Source organism: Lipophrys pholis, assembly GCF_963383615.2.
Source record: "Lipophrys pholis genome assembly, chromosome: 7".
Classification (NCBI taxonomy): Eukaryota; Metazoa; Chordata; class Actinopteri; order Blenniiformes; family Blenniidae; genus Lipophrys; species Lipophrys pholis.
Genome location: NC_137638.1, coordinates 22,865,947 through 22,887,508, shown reverse-complemented (window position 1 = coordinate 22,887,508; position 21,562 = coordinate 22,865,947). Strand labels below are relative to the sequence as shown.

General features: G+C 42.6%; 2 protein-coding genes across 3 annotated transcripts; both read left to right on the top strand.

Moving 5' to 3' along the window:
• The first annotated feature begins 1,060 nt into the window (after positions 1–1,060).
• polr3d (polymerase (RNA) III (DNA directed) polypeptide D) lies at positions 1,061–6,062 on the top strand. The gene is made up of 9 exons (XM_080467782.1): positions 1,061–1,213; positions 2,457–2,603; positions 2,723–2,766; positions 2,868–3,022; positions 3,138–3,262; positions 3,351–3,510; positions 3,641–3,888; positions 4,108–4,260; positions 4,544–6,062. The coding sequence occupies exons 2-9, from the start codon at positions 2,460–2,462 to the stop codon at positions 4,658–4,660; spliced, it is 1,146 nt and encodes a 381-aa protein (XP_080323908.1). The 5' UTR covers positions 1,061–1,213; positions 2,457–2,459; the 3' UTR covers positions 4,661–6,062.
• Positions 6,063–7,903: 1,841 nt separating this feature from the next.
• On the top strand, positions 7,904–20,553 carry LOC308112131 (glycerol-3-phosphate acyltransferase 4). 2 transcript variants are annotated; one of them, XM_080467375.1, is made up of 13 exons: positions 7,904–8,038; positions 8,655–9,273; positions 11,082–11,151; positions 11,241–11,541; positions 13,090–13,164; positions 13,253–13,342; positions 14,998–15,091; positions 15,203–15,318; positions 15,434–15,489; positions 15,593–15,678; positions 15,784–15,912; positions 16,374–16,453; positions 18,139–20,553. In XM_080467375.1, the coding sequence occupies exons 2-13, from the start codon at positions 9,106–9,108 to the stop codon at positions 18,245–18,247; spliced, it is 1,374 nt and encodes a 457-aa protein (XP_080323501.1). In that variant the 5' UTR covers positions 7,904–8,038; positions 8,655–9,105; the 3' UTR covers positions 18,248–20,553. The 2 variants fall into 2 exon arrangements, with proteins under 2 accessions (XP_080323501.1, XP_080323502.1); XM_080467376.1 differs by lacking the exon at positions 8,655–9,273 and having other exon boundaries at positions 7,938–8,038.
• Positions 20,554–21,562: the final 1,009 nt, after the last annotated feature.

Sequence of the window (21,562 nt, the reverse complement as noted above, 5' to 3'; positions counted from 1 at the left end):
GAATTAGGCTGACACTCAGTCATATTATTTCCCACAGATTTAATAATCACAACTCACCCTCTGAATGTCATGTATTATCAGCAGGGCCAGGCCTCAGCAGCCTGGGGCACCAACATGGTCAGAAACAAAGGGAAGCAGGTTCCATGTTTGCGTGTTGTCTTTTCCTGGAGGATGCTGCCAGGGCATCCCGCAAAATGCGGGATGTTTGCATTTGTTTGTAAGGATCTATGTGCATCAAATTCTAGATAATGTTGAAGAAACTGAAGCCTCTCAAATTAAATTTTGATGCAAGAATATAAATAAGTCTGTATACATTTAAGTCAAAGGGGTACACGATGAGCCTTCGCTCACATTTAACATTAACATTCATATGCAATTTGTATAATTTCAAAGGCTTCATTTGGTAAATAAATCCAGATCCAGCATGATTAAAAGGAATTATAGAAAAATCATTGAATGCTTGGGCATAGACCGAATAAATCCAGTGAATTTATTCTGCCCTGGCTGGCACTTTGGGGCGCTCATGGAAAATATCCTCATTCAATTGCTTGCCTCAGTAGATGGCACATTCCATCGCCTTAAAAGAAACAAACACACACACACACACAAAAAAAACAACCAGAGGTTTTCAGAAAAATATCTAATTAATGGGGTATTGAAGTTGCTAATTATTATCATTATTAGTAGTAGTAGTAGTAGTAAATTAATAATCATAATAATGATAATAATAATAATAACAATAACAATAATATAGTTCTTGATTCGAATTTGGCTTTCTACATCGAGCTTGGATGTTTTTTTTAGATTACTATTTAGTATTAATGAAGCATTTATATAAGTTCATATTCAGTGAACTGTCCTTTTACGAAACATGTCAAACCTTGGAAATTGAATTGAATGACTGCAAGTTTAACAATATTACGTATCAGTTCACCATGTACTTCACAACTTTTATTACACTATTTGCACCATAAAACAATTGACCACATGAAGCTGGAACTCAAATTGCATAAAAGAAAACGAGGTGAAGGGGCGAGATGCGCGTGCTTTGCGCAGGCTTGATCCTCGTGAAGGCGGAAGTGTCATGGCGCCGTGCGGCTTCATGGTGAGTCAACGTGATGCAGAGTCGGTGTCAGTCCTTAGAGAAAACACTTTGTGATGACTCTAAACTTCTGAAGCTGCACGTGTAGGACACAAGAGGAAAGAAAAAACTGTAAGTATTTACATATAAGACTCCCATCGAAGCGTTAAAGTGAAATAAACGGGTATTTGTGCGGTATTTTAGCCACGTGTTGCAGATTTCTCTTGGAAAATCTTCCAGTCCTCCCAGCGATGGTCGTGATGTTGACAGATGGTGAAATGTAGATTTTTACACGTTTATTTAATATGGATTTAGGACGTTTGTGTTCTTGAATCGTAAATTGTGGTCTGACGCAACAGCAGAGGCTCCTCGTGAGGGTAAATATTGCGTCAGTTCTCTTGTGTTGACAAGTTACTGTACGTTGTACAATTCTCATATTTACTGTGGAAAATCTCCATAATCAACGCAATCGAGTAATGTGTCAAATTCGGTAAAGAATTTCAAACGTTATTTTGCCTGGACACGTCCACATTTTATATTCGACATGAATTTGAATTGATATAAATATTTTTTTAATGTCAGGAGACTTGTGCAGAACATTTTTTCATGTATATTTATTAATTTGTTTTGAAAAGACTGTTCTTATTTGTCAGTCGTATCGTGGTTCTCCATACAAGCAGCTTCATTTTCATATTTTTTAATTAGAGAAATTCTCTTCATACCATTGATTGTGGAAGAAACAACAGTTTAGGTATGGAGGGTCACCTCTGAGAAGCCTTTCTGTATTTCTATCTTTGATTAAAGAAAATAAAAATGTGTTATTTCTATTCCCACAGAACAGGCATACTGTAAATATGCTTAAAGTATGAGGCATCTTTTGGTATTGTTTAAGTATCTGGGGGCTTGGCCAGGTGTCGCCCTTTAAATCTTGAAATGAAAAAATGTTCACACTAAATAAATTTCAATAAAATGCATTTAGGGGTTGTGGTTGTATCCTCACAAAAATAAAGAGCTAGACTAGTTCACTGAATAAGTGAACTATCATATTGTCAAAATAATCACTTTGATGATTATTTCCTTGTATGGAATTATGTATTCAGTTACAAATAGCCAGTAGTGCTTCAGTTTCAACCTCAACCAGATAGAAGTGTTACAGTTTTTGAAGTAAGCAACTAGAAAGTAAGTAAAACACAGGCAGGTATGGATGACACGACTGAAGGTACATAAAGATAAGGTCTATAAAGATCCAACTATATGAGAATAATTCACAAAGTTTTGGGAGATTTTTTATTTTTTTTGCAATAGCAGACCTATTGACCACATCTAAAAGTTCTTAGAGTATGAACGATATGATTTATTTTTATTTTTGAAACAGTTCATGATGGCTGACTCGGGAGACTCCAGCGGCCAACGTGCTCCAAACCCTGGACTGCTGACGGGCCGGCGAAACACGGCTGGCATGGCTGCTGCCCGTCTGCCTTCAATGAGATCCAGAGATCTCACCCTGGGAGGAGTGAAGAAGGTAATGTTGTTGTTTTTTATTCTCACTACAGACATCTACAGCCAGTGTTTGAAAGAATGACACACATTTTCAGATGATGACCTATTTGTGTTTGTCTTTCATTTGTTTGATTCTTTTAGAAAACATTCACACCAAACATTATTGGCCGAAAAGCTAAAGAAGAGTAAGTTTCCAGGGTTTTTATTTGTTTATTTATTTTTACTGATTCATCTTTCTCTTCATGTTGCATTGATTATTGACCTTTGTCACTTTCTGTCTCACCAGAGCAAAAGCTGAAAGCGATCCAAGGTCAGAGAGGAGGGATGCAGGTCGGGGTCGGGGAGCGAGAGACCGGGGACGGGGTCGAGGTCGTCCAGAGGTCATCCAGTCCCACTCTATCTTTGAACAGGGACCTGCAGAGATGATGCTGAAGAAGAAAGGTGGGGCTCCAGAGGGTTAAACATTAGTGTTATTGTTCTTCTCTCAGGCATGAACGTCGTCACTCAGACATTCTTGCCGAATCTTGGTTGAGGTGAATCTCCTTGTCTTTCACAGGTAGCTATAACAGCGAGGCTGACGCGCCGAGCGTGGGCCCTTCACCCATCATTAATATTAAAAAGGAGAAACGAGAGACTGAGGAGGAGACGAAGGAGATTCTCCGCAGTCTGGAGCGAGACAACGTGAGTCCCTCGGTCGTCAGTCATTTTCATTGAGCGGGTTTATTGTGCCGTTTCTGAAAGTTTGACTTTCCTTTTGTGTGACATTCAGTTTATAGATGACCCTTACCTCAAGAGTGAGCAGAGGAGCTGCCCTGTCCAGCTTCCCCTCGCCGTGTCCGGATGGGGCTTCAAGGAGGAGTTTTCCAAGCCTGCTATTAAAGTGGAGAAGGAAGAGGAAGATTGTGAACCCATGGAGGTCGCAGTTCAAGGTATTTTCATTATGTGACTTAGTAATTTCACAAAACACAATCGATGTATTTTCACTCCATTTCCATACAAAATAACATACAAGTGTTTCATCTAAGTTGTTTTTTCCAATACACACCAACTTGTCTTCAGTGAAACAAGAGCCAGAAGAAGTGGAGATCAAGAAGACCGAGGCCATTTTCAGGCCTCCTCCTCTCCCCGATCCCGAGGTTCTTCCCGACCTGCTGCACCAGTGGAGTTTGAGTAAAGCCGAGGAGCTGTTCTTCATTCAGATGCCGGACTCGCTGCCTGGACAACCTCCCACCAAAGAGCACAAGCCCGTGAAAACTGAGGTGCAGTCCGAGGATGGGCAGTCTATGCTGCTGAAAACAGAGACGCAGGTAGATACACCTATTCTTTTAATTGTAGTCTGGTTGTAGAAAAGTAAAAGAACGTGCCGTGAATAAGCTCTACTGTGTATTTTTCCAAGATAACTTCAGTATCTCACCTTTTTATTTTGGAATGTGCTTCATAGTGTTAGTGAAAGTTAGTCTGTTACCAAAATGATGTCGATGAGAATTTCCCTTGCCGACATTCAACTTTATTTAAATTTCAAACAGGATGAGGAACCTGAAGACAACAGCTGCAATCTGAAGGATCTCCGTGAAGGGCTCGTGGGGAAGATGCTGGTCCGGAAGTCTGGCCGGGTGCAGCTCATACTGGGACAAGTGACACTCGATGTATCTCTAGGAACGTCCTGCTCTTTCCTTCAGGTACCATAACAACAACATACATATATTGTGTTCCTCTAGTTTTAACTTTTTTTTTTTTTTAAAGAATTTTCTGGGAGAAGTTTTAACCTGCTTTTATGTCTGCATTTGAGAGGAATCATCAAAGATAATCACTAATCCTTATCAAATGAACAAAAACATGTTTTGGTGTGCCTCAGTGTGCTTCGATTGTTTTCATACACATCAGACGGGAAAATGCAAAAGCTGCATTGAAGACTGAACTGAATCCTCTGCTTCTCTTCCTGCCTCCCCTGTGCGTCCTCAGGAGCTGGTATCTGTTCATACAGAAGGAAAAACAGGCAACCTGACTGTTTTAGGGAATGTCAAACACAAGATGGTTTGTTCCCCAGACTTCGAGGCTCTGCTGGAGAGCCGAGCTTGACGTCTATTGGAGTGACAGGCCTCCTGAAGCCTGGCTCATGAACGGACTCGTGCTGATGGGAGCTCTGGGCTGCCCTCCTGGAACCTGGCATCTCCTATATCGAGGATGGCAATTAACTGCACTTTTTTGTGTCCAAATTACCTAGAACCTCATCGATCTACACTAAACACATGGAAAACAGTGCAGAGATATATTTTGCTGTGGAAAAGGCTGATTATGTGATTCAAAGCTCGAGTTGCGTGCCAAGTTTCAATAACTTATTTTTCTTCTCTGGAGCCGACATTGGGGAACTGTACATGATTGTAAATGTGTCAATAAAAGCTTTTGTTACTTGGATATGTTGAAATGAATTAAGTAATTGTTTTGAATGACAGAAAATAAGGTTACTCAGCTTGGAACTTAAAGATGTCACTTTTGGGAGACAATTGTTGTGTTACAGAAAGGTAATGGCAAAAATTAAAGCGGGTGTTTAAAATGCAGTAGTCTGACCTGCAATGAATTATAGTTTGGAGACCTTGGTATTGTAAAAGACCAGAGGCTGAGTTAGAAATGGTCGAGATGAAGTTTTTGAAATTCATTGCGTTTGTCAGTTCCAAACTGGACTGCTACGGCTCCCTATTATCACGGTGTACGAAGAACTCATTAAACTATCTCCGTGATTCACTATGCTGCTAATAGAGTAGGGACTAGCAGAAGAGATCACATCTTGCCCATATCGCTTCCTCCTCATTGGCTTTTTTTGAAATTTAGAAAAGGAATTCAACTTCTTTTAACAGCCTGGCTTCATCATATACCGACATAGATTCTCTGAGGTTCAGACCAGGCCAGGTTGCTGGCCAATAAAACACAATAACAGCATCGTCACTGAACCAGCTTTTGGTACCGTTGGGGTGACGAGGCCTGTTGGAAAATAAAATCAGCATCTCCACAAATTTCCTGACTTCACTGACTGTGAACTTCAGAAAACACAGTGGACCAGCACCATGTCATCTGCTGGTGTTGGTTCTTTTGTACTTTATTTAAAAACGATTTTTTTCACTGGGTGATTTCGTATATTATGTTGATTACAAATGAATTGTTTCATTAAAGTAATCCAGACCTCATGATCTTGGAGATGAACAGAAAAATTCCAAAACAACAGAAAACGTAAGTCAAAAGAAATGTGATCGGCCTTCCTCTGAGCTGCATGCACTGCACATTTACACCGGCAGGGGGCGATGTCTGTACGCAGTCCACACATCACAACAGTGACCTGCACAGATCTCAAGGGGGTTTATATCTGGTTCTGGTTCACTTCAAGGTTTTTTTTTTGTTTTTGGTGTCGCATTATTCACTCATTTGATCCGTTAAGTTGTTTACTTCTGCTCTTTTGGGAATAAATGTCATTAATTTTGAAACCTTTGTTTCTGTTTTGTCTTTTTGTGGTCCTATAATTGAATTGATTTGTGTGACAGTTTGTTGGTTTTGAGGGTGATTATTGATCATTGATTTGATCCGTCCTGATTCCTCTCGACACCTGCTCATCGGTCTGGGACCATTTTTATCCTTTTGGATTGTTTGGCATCTCTGTTCTGTGTTTGTGTTCGTTGTTCATCTGAAGATTAGACCATATTGCAAAATCTGTGGAATGAAAATGAAACAAAAATGAAAGCAAATGTTTTTGTTATCACACATTGTGAAAGCTCCATGGAGCCGTTTAGAGGAGCCACAAAGTAGAGAACACGGAGAAAATCCAATCTTGAACGTTAGGTCCCCAAGCATGTATAATACTACTGTGAAATAAGTTTATAAACCAACCAATCAAAGTGAAATAAAACAATTCCTTCCATCCATCCTGTTCATGGTGTCCAAAAAAAATTCTATTGGGAAAAGAAATGGCAACAAAACAAATTATAGTGATAGGTTATGTCAGGATATTAAATATATACAAAAGCCCAGAGTTCATGGGATATGTATACCACTGAATAAAAATATTCAAGACAAAATGTAATTTAAAACACACACACAAAAGCATGTTACTTTATTTACATTGGTATTCTGAAAGAACCATGAAACAGGCCAACTTTTATTGCCCGTCGACTGGATGACCCTTAGTTATTGGTTTCATGCTGGAAACATCAGCATTCTTCTTCATATGATTTGGAAAACGAATGAGGCCTCCTATTGGTGTTGGTAGTGTGTGTGTGTGTGTGTGTGTGTGTGTGTACGTGACATATTATCATTCTTTAGTTAAGACAAAGATCACACATTTCCACAGTAAGATGAAGATCACACATTCATTTCATTAGCCTTTATTTATTCAGGAGAACCACATTGAGATTGATAATCTCTTTCTGGTCTAATCTCTTTCTTTCTAGCTAAACTTCCCTCTTCCCCTCACTGCTCTTGCTATTCCCATGTACTCCACCAATGTACTGTACTGCGCCCATCTGTCCAGAACGCTGGTCTCAAGCTCTGGCCTTTCCCCTACCTTGTCCTCTCCTGACTCCAGCCCCCTCTCCTTGATCCATACTCCATTCCCTGTTGATCCCGATAATGAGGATTTTGTTGATTCATGGGCTGACGAGTCAAACCTTCCTGACCCCCTCTTCTATCAGGCCCAGAACAATCCAAGGACACTCCTCTGTTTTCAAGCCGTGGTCCCATAAATCCTGTAGCCCCAGGTCCTCTCCTCGCAGGCCCACGGACACCCATGCATAAGTCTCTGTTCTCAGGTCCTGGTCTTCTCAACTCTGGACACCCAGGTCCTCTTCTATCAGCTGGAACAGGTGGCTTTGTGGCAGGAGCATCACTTTGAATATTTTGAAAGATTGTCCCATCCTCTGGATCATAGGCCACATTGTCTGGTGAGATCTTGAGAGATGGTATTGTTAGAGACTCCATTAAGAGGGATGCTGAAGAAGTCATGGCAGGTAAATCAGGTGGTGACAGCAGGTGGGAGTCATTCCCTGAAGAAGTTGTTGATGACTCACGCTTATCTCTTGATACAGAGATCATTGCTTTTTTCTTTGCACATGAAATAATTAAAAAAATTTAAAAAAGTCAATGGATTATTTGCTATTTTTGCAATTCTCTTCTTAGGCCGAATTGGAGCCTCTGGTGGGTCTATTTTGGTCCCCGGGCCTTCTGTTTCACTCCCCTGCTCTGCCGGGACAGTGGAGGTTGTTGCTGTAGTGGCGGGTGTTGTCCAGCAGGGGGCGGGGCGGCTCCGGACGTGTTGTTGTGGGCGGGGCCTGCTGATACATCGCCGGTGAGGCGCTTGCTCGTGCTCGTCGTCCGCTCCTGCTGTCCGACGGGTGGAGTTTGGCTCCGGCGTTCAGTCCGCAAGACAAAGACAAAGTCCCGCCGTGTCGGCGCTGGACGCGACGTGACTCGAAGGTCGGTTCCTCCATCACTTGGTCTTTAAACGTGACATATGCGCACAGATCAGGTTTTATAAACCTAGCGGTCCGGGGCTAGCGCGAGTTTAGCAGGGCGATGGGGAGAAGCCAGGAGAAACAATCAAGCACAAAGTGTTAGCTCGGAGGCCACAAGCTCACTCCAGCCGGGTTTTTTAAAAACCATGTGGCTCCTGGAAGAGGGGGTCAGCTTCACGACCCGGCTCCGCGCCGCGCCTCACCCGTGTTGAATTAGTCTATAGAGGCGTTGGAATGATCCGCGAAAGCCGAGGCTGTGTTGTTCACGAGCGGCTAATCCTTGCGAGAGCGGCGGTGCTCGGATGCAGTTAGCCGTCCTGCTGCATCGCCACACGGCGTGAGGAGGATGAGGGCCTCCAGCTCCCTTTATCGCTCCACCGCAGCTGATAACTCCACGTTTATCTGCTCCTTCACAGACAAAACCTACAAGATCGCTGTGTTTGAACTTGGATGGTGACACTCATTTCTTTACATTGTCTTGAGTGGATACAGATGCTGCTGCACCAGGACACGGCGTCTTATTTTCCATGATTAAATCAAACCTTATGTTCTCTGACACTTTGTTTACATCTTTTCAGGGGTTATTTTGTGTGACCCTGAAGCCCTCTGGACCCTGTGGATCTGCACCAGACAACAGAAAACACCTGCTGTGACCATTGTTTACATCTCTTCCATGTACCTCAGGACATCTGCTCCCAGGACAGTATTCACCAGCAGCTGCTTCACGGATTAAAACCTTTTTTCTTTTCTTCCCTGGAGCTAAATTCAGTTCAGTTTCAGAGACCCAACTCATGCTGCGACTAATGAACTTTTTGGATATTGCCCAAGAGGGCAACGTCAAGATGGGCGCTTGTATTTATATCGATCACCTGCCTGCTGTGAGGAGAAGCTCCATCTCCTAGTCATCTTGATGACGGCCTTTTGGTGACAAAAAATAAGGGCCAGGAGGTAGACCTCCTCTGACTTCAGCTCAGCCCTGTGACTCCCAAGTGTTTTCCTACATTTTCTCGCCCACTCCCTGACTTCAAGATGGAGCTCTTCTTCAACCCCTTTGACAACCTGGTGTGTATCCTGCTGGGCATCTCCTTCACGGTGTGGTTCACCCTGCTGCTGGTCTTCATCATCGTGCCTGCCATCTTTGGAGTGTCCTTTGGCATCCGTCGCCTCTACATGAAATCTCTCTTAAAGATCTTTGAGGTGAGCCTCATCTGCTACCACATCCCATGCCTATTTTGCCTATTTGAAGAAATGGAGACACTTTAAGGCCAGGTGATGGTGAAAAAAAATTATTAGTTTTGGTCTGAAGAAGTGCACACAACATCAGTCTCCCTCTCTCTCTCTCTCTCTCTCTCTCTATATATATATATATACAATTTTCTATTTGTGGATTGTGCCAATGGACAGGTGCAGTTTTTCTGCTTGTTATTTGAGTTCAACCAACCGGTAGACTGAGTGCTGATACAGATTAACAGCCACTGGGCATTCTTCCTATGTTATGTAACTAGAGGAAAAAAGTGGCCCAGGCCCTGTCAGAAACTGTCGTCTGTGACATGGCTTCATGAGTACAGCGTCGTCTCTGAGGAGAAGAGTTTGATTGGCCAGCGAAGGTATTAATTCAGCTGCTCTGCTCATGTGCATCATCAGTAGTAAAGCAGTCGTCACTTTCCATCATATACCTCTGAGAGCAGTTCCTGTGCCTGAAATAAATGAACCAGCAGGGGATATGGGAGATGTTCTTAGCTCCAGTAGCAGCAATTAGATTTCAAAGAAAGGTCAAAGGACAGAGGAGGCGCAGAGAAAGAGAGAGCAGTGTGGTCTGCTTTGTAACTTTTGGTTCAAGTTCAGTCACCTAAAAAAATGTATTTATTGCATTATGTTTTATTGAATGATATCCTCAGTTCTTCTGCGCCCACCTTTGTTAAAGGTATCCCTGCAGTAATTCCACACCTGTAGCACTTCTCACAAGATAAAAAAGTTGAAACTGTCTCTGACAGGCAGCTCCCGAGTCACATGCTGCCACATGCGGTTTTTATTTTTTCCTCCCTCTTCTGCTCCGATGATCATTACTCTCAAGTCCAGCTGCATTTTTTTTTTTTTTTTTTTATACCTCTGACTCAGGAATGTAACTTAACCTAACACTATTTAAAGGTAGCAGCCAAGTTAAACAAAAAGATTGCTGGTATTGCACGTGTCTAAATCAGAGCACAATTTGTAGCGGAGGTGCTCCAAATATTAAGTTGTAGGTTTTATGTTAGTGTGAAATGTGCAGCCCTAAGCTGAAGGCAACACCGCTGTACCGCTTAACATTCTTGGAAGTCTTCCCAAGTGGCTTGCTCGCTTCTCCCTGTAAACGTTCATTCCCTGCATGGCTCCAGCTGCAACTACTTTCAAACATGTGTGTTTCTTGCCGCGTCAGTTAATTTTTCCGTGTGATTGATGCAGGCGAATCTCGAGTTTGGGTGGCGGTAGTTTTAGACGGACCGGCATGTGCCGGACGGCTTTCACTTCAACAATCATTTCCTGAACTTTCCTGCTCGTCTTACAGCTGGAAGAACACGGTGTCCTTTCTCCGGCCCTCCTGTTTGTTTTTCGTCTCAGCACGCCGAGCGCTCGCCAACGGGCTGAACTTCTCAGAGCTTATATTTCTGACACTTATTGTTGTGTTGTGCACACAAGTGGGCATTTAAATGTAGGTTTCTTGAGGATGGTTGTGATCACAAATGGCTGATTTTTAAAGACATGAAAATGAATGTCTCAGATGGTGATGCTTGGCTTTTCTTGACTTTGAAGACAACCTAACATGAGATGCTTAGCGTGAAAGAGTTGGCGATAAGTTGAAAAGAGAACTCAGTTTACCATGATGCACGAGTGTTATTCAGTCATTCAAATCTTACAACCGTGCCTGTCTTTAACTCACTGGATAAACATTTCATCAGTTGTACTTTTCAACCAATGGGTCCGTCTTGTCACGTTGTACATCTTGTGTTTTTCATTTTGTCGTCCAGTGGGCCACACTTCGGATAGAACGAGGAGCAAAAGAAAAGAATCACCACCTGTACAAGCCCTACTCCAATGGTGAGATCACTGTGTATTTGTGTCTTCCTGCATGTTTATCTGCTTCCGATGTGTGTGGCGCTAACATCCTGTCTCTTGTCCTGCTGAAGCTATCATTGCTCGGGAGCCCACCTCTCTGGAAGAGGAGATCAAGGAGATCCGGCGGAGCGGCAGCAACAAAGACCTGGACTCGGCCACCGAGTTTGAGATGTCGGACATCTTCTACTTTGCTCGGCGGGGAGTGGAGAGCATCATGGACGACGAGGTGACCAAGCGCTTCTCCGCCGAGGAGTTGGAGTCCTGGAATCTGCTGACGCGCAGCAACAACAACTTCCACTACATCAGCCTGAGGCTGACCGTCCTCTGGGGTCTGGGCCTGCTGATCCGCTACGGTTTCCTGCTGCCTCTCAGGTACTACTTCCACCTCCGTCCGATACAAATACTTGCAGCTTGATTCCAAAATTGGGATTTTTAATCTTGTCGGTAGTAAGTGACGCAACGTCTTCATTTTTTAATTACAGCCACAAATGTGTTTGGGTTTTACATTTATCTGTGTGGCTTTAAATGTATTTGAGCAAAGTCCACATTGAGATTTGTCCAACAATTTCAAGATATTCCTCTGTTGGAAAAAAAAAGAAATAATGTTATGACCTCTGGTTACATGTTTCTCTGTGTTAGCTCAGTAACTCTGTCTTCCGAAACTTGTAAATAGTGTTGTACAATGTTATGATTCAGTTCCCTTGAATTCACCACTTTATTAACGGAGTGCAGCACTCGAAATCAGAAGCGAAATCCGTGATCAGAAACATGGTTTTTCCCAGAAATTCCTCCATTTGTGACTCATTTCCTGTTCCAAATGTCAAAAACATGTCAGCTGTGGCATATCAACTTAAAAAACAAAAAAAGTTTTTATTGTGTTTAACTGTCAAACATAAAACATGTTTGTTATCACACACGTCTGACGGGTTCCTGTTTTTTTAGTTTACTGTAAGAAGAAGCTGTGATGGATAGATATGAGAATCCTCTTTAATGTAACAGCAGTTTGTGGTTCTGAGAAAATTTACCGCTGCATTTATTTTGAGCGCGCATCCTGACAAGTCATCTTCATACAGAAGCGGCGAATACCGGCACTTCTAAATGCATTAAAATTTCATTAATCGGCCAACTGTTTTTATTGATCCGTTTATGAGCAGTTTTGTGATAATTGTGGCCTCTTGTTGAACAAATTTGGGAAAATAATTCTCATGTTTTGAGATATTGGTCTTTGGCTATTGAATTTCACTTCTCTTGCATTGTATTGTAATGTTTCGAAACGTGCCTGTAAACGTTGGCACACGCAGCAGTGGGTAAAAGAGCTCCTCAGTCAGACCTATTAGAGAGACGCAGGGACAGAGACTCAGTTCTAAGCCTGTCTGGCTCATTTCCAGTTGCCAGTGGGGAGACGAATCAGGCCACCGCCGCTCTGACACCCGTCGTCGTCTCTCGCACAGCCAATAAATTCTTTCAGTCACTACTTGTCTGGTTGAATATTGGCTCGGTTGAGATTTAGTTCGGATCCTTCACCTGTCTTATGTTTTTCTAATCCTCACACAATCTATTCAGCACCTTCTCTAACCCTGGATGATTGGTTCATCCAGATTATGTCGACCTGTTGGTCAGCTTAAGCGTCGCCGAGTGTGCCCTCATGCATCAGTACCAGCGGTGAATAAAAGAGAGGGCAACATTTTGAAATGAAAATAGAAACCCTGATCTCCTGGAAAGCATTAATCCCGCTGTGCACATATGAACTGAACGGTCGTTTCTCTCAGTGGAAGTTTGAAGTCCAGAGAGAAGCTTTGAATGCAAAGGGTCATGTCTTTGCATTTAAATGTCCAAAGAAGTGATGCACCTCATTCACATGCACGCTGTACATTCCCATGTTCAATGGTCTTATGTAATGCGCCTGTGTCTCTCCACCAGGGTCACTCTTGCCTTCACTGGAGTGGGCCTCCTGGTGTTCCTCACCTCGGTTATTGGGCTGCTTCCCAACGGAAGGTAAGACGGATCACTGTTTTGATGTGATAAAAGCCCGTCAGCTCAGACCTGTGGGTATGTTTATGCTGATTTATACTCCTCCCTGCAGGATGAAAAACTTCCTGAGTCAGAAGGTCCATTTGATGTGCTACAGAATATGTGTCAGAGCTCTGACTGCCATCATCACATACCATGACAGGTAAAGCTGCAACACAAACTCACCAGTAAACACTTGGAACAACGTCATAGAAATAATGCTAAATAAACAATCATGCATGGGGGGTGGCGGGTGGGTGGGGGTGGGGGGGGGGGGGGGGGGGGTTCAGAGTAAACCTGGAATGCATTGAATTGGACATGTGTGAACAGATGAACGTTTTAACATGTCAGAATGTCTTTCAAGACGTGCAGTCATTTCCCTGCTGTATGATGGTTCCTTGGTTGCTTCTGGCCTCTTTCGAAGCAGTTTTGTGCTTCAGGACAAGTTTAGTTCTGTCAGTGAGAAATGCAGCTTGATAGAAGACAGCCTCCGTTTTTTAAAACTGATTTCTTGGAAGGAAAAGATTTTTCCAAAACTGTATAAAGTTGATCACATTTACTCGATAAAGTAAATTGCGTCTCGCCGTTTATAATAATAAAAACACTCTCTCAAGTTATTCTAAATCCGTCGAGTCATCTTCTGTAATGCTTCTAAAATCTCATTCACTGAAAACGGATGGTTTATTATCACACTGCTGCTCATCTTCCCAATGCTTTAGATGTAAGACAATGTGCAACAACATGAGTTTTATGCTTTTCTTTTTCTTTTTTCAAGAGAGGTTTTGTCGATGAAAAGTTTTTTTTTAATTTCAGTCCTGAAAAGATATAACTTGGCCTGCTTTAGCCTCTTCATACGATTTCATTCTCTTGTTATTCCAATAAGATTAATAGCAGACCTCGAGCCAGGAGGAGGGCTCTCCGTCAGATTATGTAACAGGAAGTGAATTATGTTCCGAGAAAACAAATCTGGGCGTGTTAGCAGTTGAAATATGAACACGCGCGCAGTGAACATATAGAACGGTTGCCTGAGGCTGGACTTACTGTAAGACTTCCTGCCTGCCTTCATACTCAGTGCAGCCGTCATTATGAGACGAGGTGCAGAACAATGTCCAGTAATGTTTTCTCGAATATGCAACCGCTCCACCAAGTTCTGCATCTGAAGTTAGAACATGTAACGGGTGGCATAACTTTGATGAAAGTGGTGCAACAGGATGTACCAGAGGAACCTGACGCTGCATGTTATTTACTCACACCTTTTGAGCAAACAACATCTGTTGTATTTAACAAGCTGCACTGCTGACTGATGGATTGATTCTATGAAGACATTAACACGTAGTTTATTTTACCTTGGTGTTCCCACCACAATAGAAGACGTTTCATTATCGCAAGGGGAATTTATTGTTTTAGGCAACTGAATATGAGTCTTATTAAAACCAACTAATTGACATTTCCAGATGAGTTTATCCTCATCGGATGAGACAATGATGGGTTGTAGCTTTCCAAGCGTCTGGCTTTTAGTCCCAGGCCTGTTTGAACTTGACCCAGTCGGCTGCTAAAAATACACAACTGACATAGGAAGTGTTGCACTCTCTCTCTCCCTCTATTTAAGATAGTAACTCTATCTTTGGTATGTGAACTTGGTCCGTACCGCTCCTGCGTGCTCACGGGGTCAGACCTTTTAACATTAGGCGCCACGCCCCCTTTGTTACCCCTCCGAGACGAGCATGAGAGGCAGTGAACCGCGACTCCCTGAGCTGTTTTGACACTAGTTTTCATGCATCACTGACTCCAAGCTTTATTTTTATCTTCTTGTTCCAGTGAAAACAAACCCAAGAATGGAGGCATCTGTGTTGCCAACCACACCTCTCCGATCGACGTCATTATTCTCGCCAGTGACGGCTGCTATGCCATGGTAAACAAACGGCTTCCCAAAAGGAAACTGTTTGAAAACAAAAAAAACATGTTACAATTTGACTTGCAGCTCTTTGTTGGAGTGACATTTCATTGTTTGTGATTGTGTCAGGTTGGCCAAATCCATGGGGGCTTGATGGGCGTCATCCAGAGGTCCATGGTCAAGGCTTGTCCTCACATTTGGTTTGAACGCTCAGAAGTGAAAGACAGACATCTGGTGGCCAAAAGGTATCATTGCAACATATTCTTGGTGCTCTTTTCCCAATAAGTTCAGACAGTTTAAATCTCAATCTTCTTTTCTTTTTCTTTTTTTTTTTAACTTTGCATACGTCTTGTTTTGCAGGTTAAGCGACCATGTAGAAGATAAATCTAAACTGCCCATCCTCATTTTCCCAGAAGGTGAACTTCTTCAGTGGTTATCTACAAATCCCAGTTGTGGTCTTTTACAAAAAATTTTTTTTCGTGTCTTAATTTCATCTTCCATCATTTTTTTTCCTCCCAGGCACCTGCATCAACAACACATCCGTGATGATGTTCAAGAAGGGCAGTTTTGAGATCTGTGCCACCGTCTACCCTGTGGCCATCAAGGTGAGCGTTGTGAAACTGTATCATCCTCTACGGTTTTATGTGCAGTTTTCATTGTTAACCTTTGGATCATAACATTTATTTTTTTTGCTTTTTGATATGTGTCAGTATGATCCCAGATTCGGAGATGCTTTCTGGAACAGCAGCAAGTTTGGGATGGTCAACTACCTCTTACGTATGATGAGTAGCTGGGCCATCGTCTGCAGTGTGTGGTACCTTCCCCCCATGTCCAGAGAGGTACGACTTTTCTTTATAATAAATGGATCTAATTCTGTGAAATCAAGCTTTAACTCTCAAAATAAAGTGATGGGAGAAACGGTGAGGAGGTAATCTCGCTTGATGTCTCATGTTGTGCTGTAGAAGTTAGTCAGTCCATCTTCTCGCAGCTCGTCCAGCCTCTGGTCTGTTCTCACTCCAATAAGATGAATGGCTTAGAAATATTGAAGAGTAGACATAGTGGATGTTACTAACTAAACAGAAAGCAAACTGTAACTCACTACTGCCCCCTAATGCACATAGCTGGTATGTTTCAATTACCCATTAAGAAGATTTAGTACTTTTCCATGTGCACATGAAGGTATTACACTAAAGAATACTACAACATTTGGTTGTTTGAAATTTGTGTCCTGCTGTTTGTAGATAAAACTTGGTGCTTTACTGTTCTAGTTGTGACCATTTTCTTTTTCCTTCTCTAACAGGAGGGAGAGGATGCTGTGCAGTTTGCGAACCGTGTCAAGGCAGCCATAGCCAGGCAAGGAGGACTGGTGGACCTCCTGTGGTAAGAGAAGAAGTTCTCATGCTTCTCACACATTGGTCTGACATCTAATCCATCATCCTTACCTGCTTTGTTCAGACAGGGATCCCGGGGTTCTGTACCCTTCACGTCCAGCGCTTCAACGACTGATCGGTCTTTCGTAGCAGATCAGTCACAATTTCAATCAAATAATTTTTGCCTCAGCATGGGTACCAAATTCCGTACTTTCATAGGTACCGACCGAATTTCATCGGTACTACGGAGTACCGATTCACGTCAATTCAAATGCTACCAATTTTCAGCTAAACGTATCCTTGTGCCTGTGAGGGAGTGGAAGAGTAGCCAGTTTTCTGAGCTGGACTTGAACACAGCATGGCATGAGCATATTGATATTAGTAGCTGCAGCAGTGAACGCAGCAACATGGCTGACAGGAAGCGCTCAAACGTACGGCTCCACTTATCAAAATGCGTTGCAGATTACGCTCGCTGCAAAATTTGAGGCACGAAGGCCAGCAGCAGAAATACTTCAAGGCTGAGGTTAAGCACTAGATTTAGCTCCTCCATGGAGCCTCATCACACAATGTTTCCAGAGGTGAAAGGAATCGGATCTGGTTTTTAATTTGTGCATTATTAAGAAAAAAACCCTGCGTAGTTGTAGTTCAGAGTTTTCATGTTGAAGAAGTTTATGAAACAACTGCGACGTTACAATACAAGCAGTTAGATGCTGTGATATATTTGTTTAAAGTTTACATATTGAGAAATGTTTATGTTAAACGGAAAAGGTTTGAGATATTATTATAAAACAAACAAAAATTTATCACCAAATAAACACACACAAAAGTACAGAAAATGGGTACCATTGAGTACCGGTATTGACTCCCAGGTATCAGTAGAGATGCGAAAGTTACCATCCCTATTTTTGCCCCTGTTACTAATGAATGTAGTCCAAACTATTACAGCTTTCAGTGATAATAATTTGAAATGGCATCGAGTATCTAAACTGTTCTGTCATATAGTGGGTATCTTTGGTTCTGCAGCCACGAATCAGACATAACGTGAAGAAGCTTGTTCCCAGGAAAACCTCACTGACTCCTCCATCAGAACTTGCTCTGTGTTTGAACCAAAGTTAGGAACGTCAGTGGGAAAAGTCTTAAAGAAAATTGAAGTACATAGAAATACAGGATAGGGCTTAATGTTTTAATAAAAGTCATAGTGAATGGCTTTTCTCAGATCCTTTCTGCGACGGAGCTTCAACATCAATGCTGTGTTTGATATCGAGGTTAATGGCGTCGTGTGTTTATTAGCTGAGAACCTACAAGCTTGTTCTCGCACACACACACACACACACACACACACACACACACACACACACACACACACACACACACACACCTACCTGCAGGGATTTCTGTATGACCATGATGATCCCCGTCCTTCAGCCACACACTGAACCGTAGTTTCCACTCTTGAATTGGTAAAGCACGTCGAAACTACCGAGGTGGAAAATTGTACTACTCCACTTGCGTATACTGCAATAAAAGATTATTTCCAAGGTGACAGGAGGGTACTCGGTCTGCTGTGTCCGGGAGTCACGTTCAGCCTTTCATCTCATCAAACTTTATTCTGAACAGGGAACCTGCTGCTGTGTGATGAAGCCAGGGGACATTCCTTCGGTGTCTGAATTAACTTTTGATCTCCTCTCTCTCCAGGGACGGAGGATTGAAGCGAGGAAAGGTAAAAGACACTTTTAAAGAAGAGCAGCAGAAGCTGTACAGCAAAATGCTGGTGGGCACTCAGGAGGACCGCAGCCGCTCCTGAAGGACTATTCTGGGAGTGAAACTCGCTCAGCAAACTCAGCCGGGCTCCTCTTGACTCAGTTGGCAGCCGGCGGCGGTCCCGCTCTCTGCCGAGGCACCTGGACTGGAAACTCTTCTCCCCGATGTCAACTGTACTCCATTTGGCTTCCTCGGTCACTGCCTCGGCCTGGCATGTTAAGTTTGCATTGCTGTTACGGGTCATTCAGAGTCCGCTGCCCCGTGTCTCGACTTGAATCCCTGCTTGCATCAGAGACGAGCGGCGCACAGAGAAAGTCTTCCTCGATGGCAGTCTTCTGCAAGCAAACATGTATTATTACCTATCATTGAGCTCCTGTCTTTGTTTGATAGTTACCACTATAACTTTTTAAGTTTTCAGGTGTTTGTATCACTCTGTGTTTTAAGTTACACTCCTGCGTATAATTGGGATGTAGAGGACAGTTATTGTAGATGCAAAGTGACATAAGTTGGGGTCTTTCAGGACTGGCTCTTTCCCATGATCAGAGGGCAGAGTGCCAGCTTTTGTTACATTTCAAGATATTTTTATGGGCTTTTTTTCCACGAGAACAAATCTTGTATTTGAAGCTTTGTGTTTTGCATTAAGACTTGTATCCACACGTGGTCACTGCGGGAGTTGCTTTGCAGACATTCTGCTGTCATGTTGTCATTTTCCGCGATTTCTTTTTTTCCCCCCACGGAATGTGTAAATCGACACATTATGAAGTGGAAACTGTGCCGTTATCCTGATGAAGGCTTTTTTTTTTTTTAATGGTGCATCCTCCTCTTCTGGTTAAATAATGCAACATAACTGAAGTAAGGGGTTTTATTCAAGTCCATCCCATAGTCGACGTTAATTGGTAACACTAATGGAAAACAGCTCGACCTTCTCTATGAGACTTTCTCAACTAATCGAAAACATTCTTGTCATGCCATGGAGCTGATAGATAGTCATACTAACTGGACATCGGCTTCCTGCTTTTTGCAGTGACCCTCCTGCCTCATTCATTCTAACTGAAGTCTAAAAGTGATTGTCTTTATTTTCCCACTCATTAATAACCTTCCTCTCACTTGGCAGCCTGGAGGAGGCGTTAAGGAGAGCCTGCAGCTGTAGTTTGAACTACACCACAGTGGGCATTCATCACGTTTCTTTTTTTTTTTTTTTTCATTCATGGACAGTCATTAAGATTGTGTCAAATCAGTTCAAAAATAAATGTTGAAGAATGTGACTACATATGACAGTTTAAGGCTTTTTTTTTTTTTTGCTTATTCATCTTATATACGACTTTATGTAGGTGAAGGCCAGGGTACACTGTCCATCGCAGGACAAACACTCACATCCACAACTCCAGGCAACTTTTACAGTCGTTTGGCTTCAGCTGCATATTTGTGGACTCCGAAGACACCAATAAGTATACTAAAGCAACATCCAACCATATCAACTAGAACTCAAATGGGATTTTCCCGCCATGAAGCCATAGTGCCGACCACTTTGCAGCCCTTGTTACTCACAAAGAGACAATAAATAGGTTTTAACATGTTCTCTTAACAGATTTTTGGCATTTAGTTCCATAACATATTCCAATAACATGGATGGATTTATAGATGATCTAAGAATTAAAAAACAAACAGCGATTGCTTTTATTAGTTTATGCTGCTATAAAAAGACTCTCCTTGCAAACTAATCTAAATACTGTGTGGATATGTGTCGCTGAATGTTGTGCAGCTGCTTCATCCAAAACCAAAGCTTGTCGCGGCTGCCATAAAGCACCTTGGGGCCCCTTTCAGAGAGGCTTCTTTCTAAACTCTTTGTCTCCAAACCGGTGACGGACACGGCAGCATTCTTTTGCATCTCTGTTTGCAATAGTTTCAAATGGATGTGTTGGCGTTGGTGAATAAAAGCGCACAGTGCTCGGGAGCAGTAAGAGGAAGCAGAGAGAGGTGCTCAAAAGGACTGGTTGTGTAAGCCATGCCATGGTTGAACGGCTCGCTCGCAGCACTATGGAGAGGCAGAGTCAGGCCCCCAGCGATCTTTGCTTTACCCCGGGTCGGAGTCCAGGCTGCTGCGTGGCACCGGCCCATGTGCTCTAAATGCATGTTTTATAGCGAGTGGCCTCACTGGGGAGTGTTATTGTAAAATAGTGTGGTTGGTCTGTTGGAGGAGGCAGGCTGCTGAAGAAACAATGACGGACTATAGTTTAAAGCAGGTCGTTTCTTCAATTTCTCAACACTTCCAGAGTCAACAAATTAACAAAAAAAAAAAAAAAAGGGGTCATAGACTCATGTCCCAATAGACAATTGTTCATATTTGATAAAAAAAAAAAAAAATCCCTAAGTTGCAACATTTCTCTGTTGTTGAGCAATGTCTTCTCTGGAATTAGGGTTGTGTACTCGCATACTTGCAGACGTAAACTCTCATCATGAAAGACTTCTCAGTGAAAAGGTGCTTCATTGGAAGAGTTTCTCAGAAACTGACTAACTTCCTGTTTGGGAGTCCGCAGAAACAAGTTGTGGTATGTTGAGCATCCAGCAGAGAAACCCCAGCTGGTAGGTTTTTACAAGTGTAATACTCAATGCAGGTCACTATTGTGGTATCAGTGTGTGTGTGTGTGTATATAAATGTAAACCAACCCTATAAATCCTCTGAAACATGCTTCAGCATCAGTGAGACTCTACACACACTTCTGTTCACTTGCATGTTCTCACTGCATGCATGTTTTTTGTTTTTTTTCCCCTCCAGGTTTCTCCCACAATCCAAACTCATGCATGTTTGGTTGATTGGTGGATAATTAATTGGGTGAAGGTGTGTGTTCCTGTCTCTGTCCTGTGATGGACTGCTGAACTGCCAAGTCAGTTGGAAGGTAGTCTAGTCCCTGTACTCCAGATGCTGAACAGACAAATGGACATGTTGCCATAGACCCCATGGTCATCTTTCCCCCTGAAAGGCAACAGCACAAACCAGGACAAAGAGAAATATTTGGATCTCCCACAGAAAAGTGCAAAAACGTTAATATGAATAACTTAATTGCAACAAACACATTAAGACCTCGTAAAATGAATTAAATAGACCGCAATAACACAAACCATTCACTGTCAATGACCTACAGTATATTTGTAATAATAGGGTACACCATGGACAGATCAGCAGTCAAAGGACAGGCAGAGAGACAGGCAGATACAAACACAACCACACCTACAGTGTTTGCACTGTGGTATGAAACCGGAGTACCTAGTGACAACCCACGCGTGCACAGGGAGAACATGCACATTCTGCACAGAAAGGCTGTAATTAACTACAATAGAGCTGCACAGCCTCACTGCG

What these genes read in the sequence shown, in the direction of transcription:
- polr3d (XM_080467782.1), top strand. Translation starts at nt 2,460, where the DNA reads ATGATGGCTGACTCGGGAGACTCCAGCGGCCAACGTGCTCCAAACCCT. An exon ending in CCCTGGGAGGAGTGAAGAAG is followed by an intron (nt 2,604 to 2,722) that starts GTAATGTTGTTG and finishes TGATTCTTTTAG; the next exon opens with AAAACATTCACACCAAACAT. An exon ending in CGTCCTGCTCTTTCCTTCAG is followed by an intron (nt 4,261 to 4,543) that starts GTACCATAACAA and finishes GTGCGTCCTCAG; the next exon opens with GAGCTGGTATCTGTTCATAC.
- LOC308112131 (XM_080467375.1), top strand. Translation starts at nt 9,106, where the DNA reads ATGGAGCTCTTCTTCAACCCCTTTGACAACCTGGTGTGTATCCTGCTG. An exon ending in CTCTCTTAAAGATCTTTGAG is followed by an intron (nt 9,274 to 11,081) that starts GTGAGCCTCATC and finishes TTTGTCGTCCAG; the next exon opens with TGGGCCACACTTCGGATAGA. An exon ending in ATCATCACATACCATGACAG is followed by an intron (nt 13,343 to 14,997) that starts GTAAAGCTGCAA and finishes TTCTTGTTCCAG; the next exon opens with TGAAAACAAACCCAAGAATG.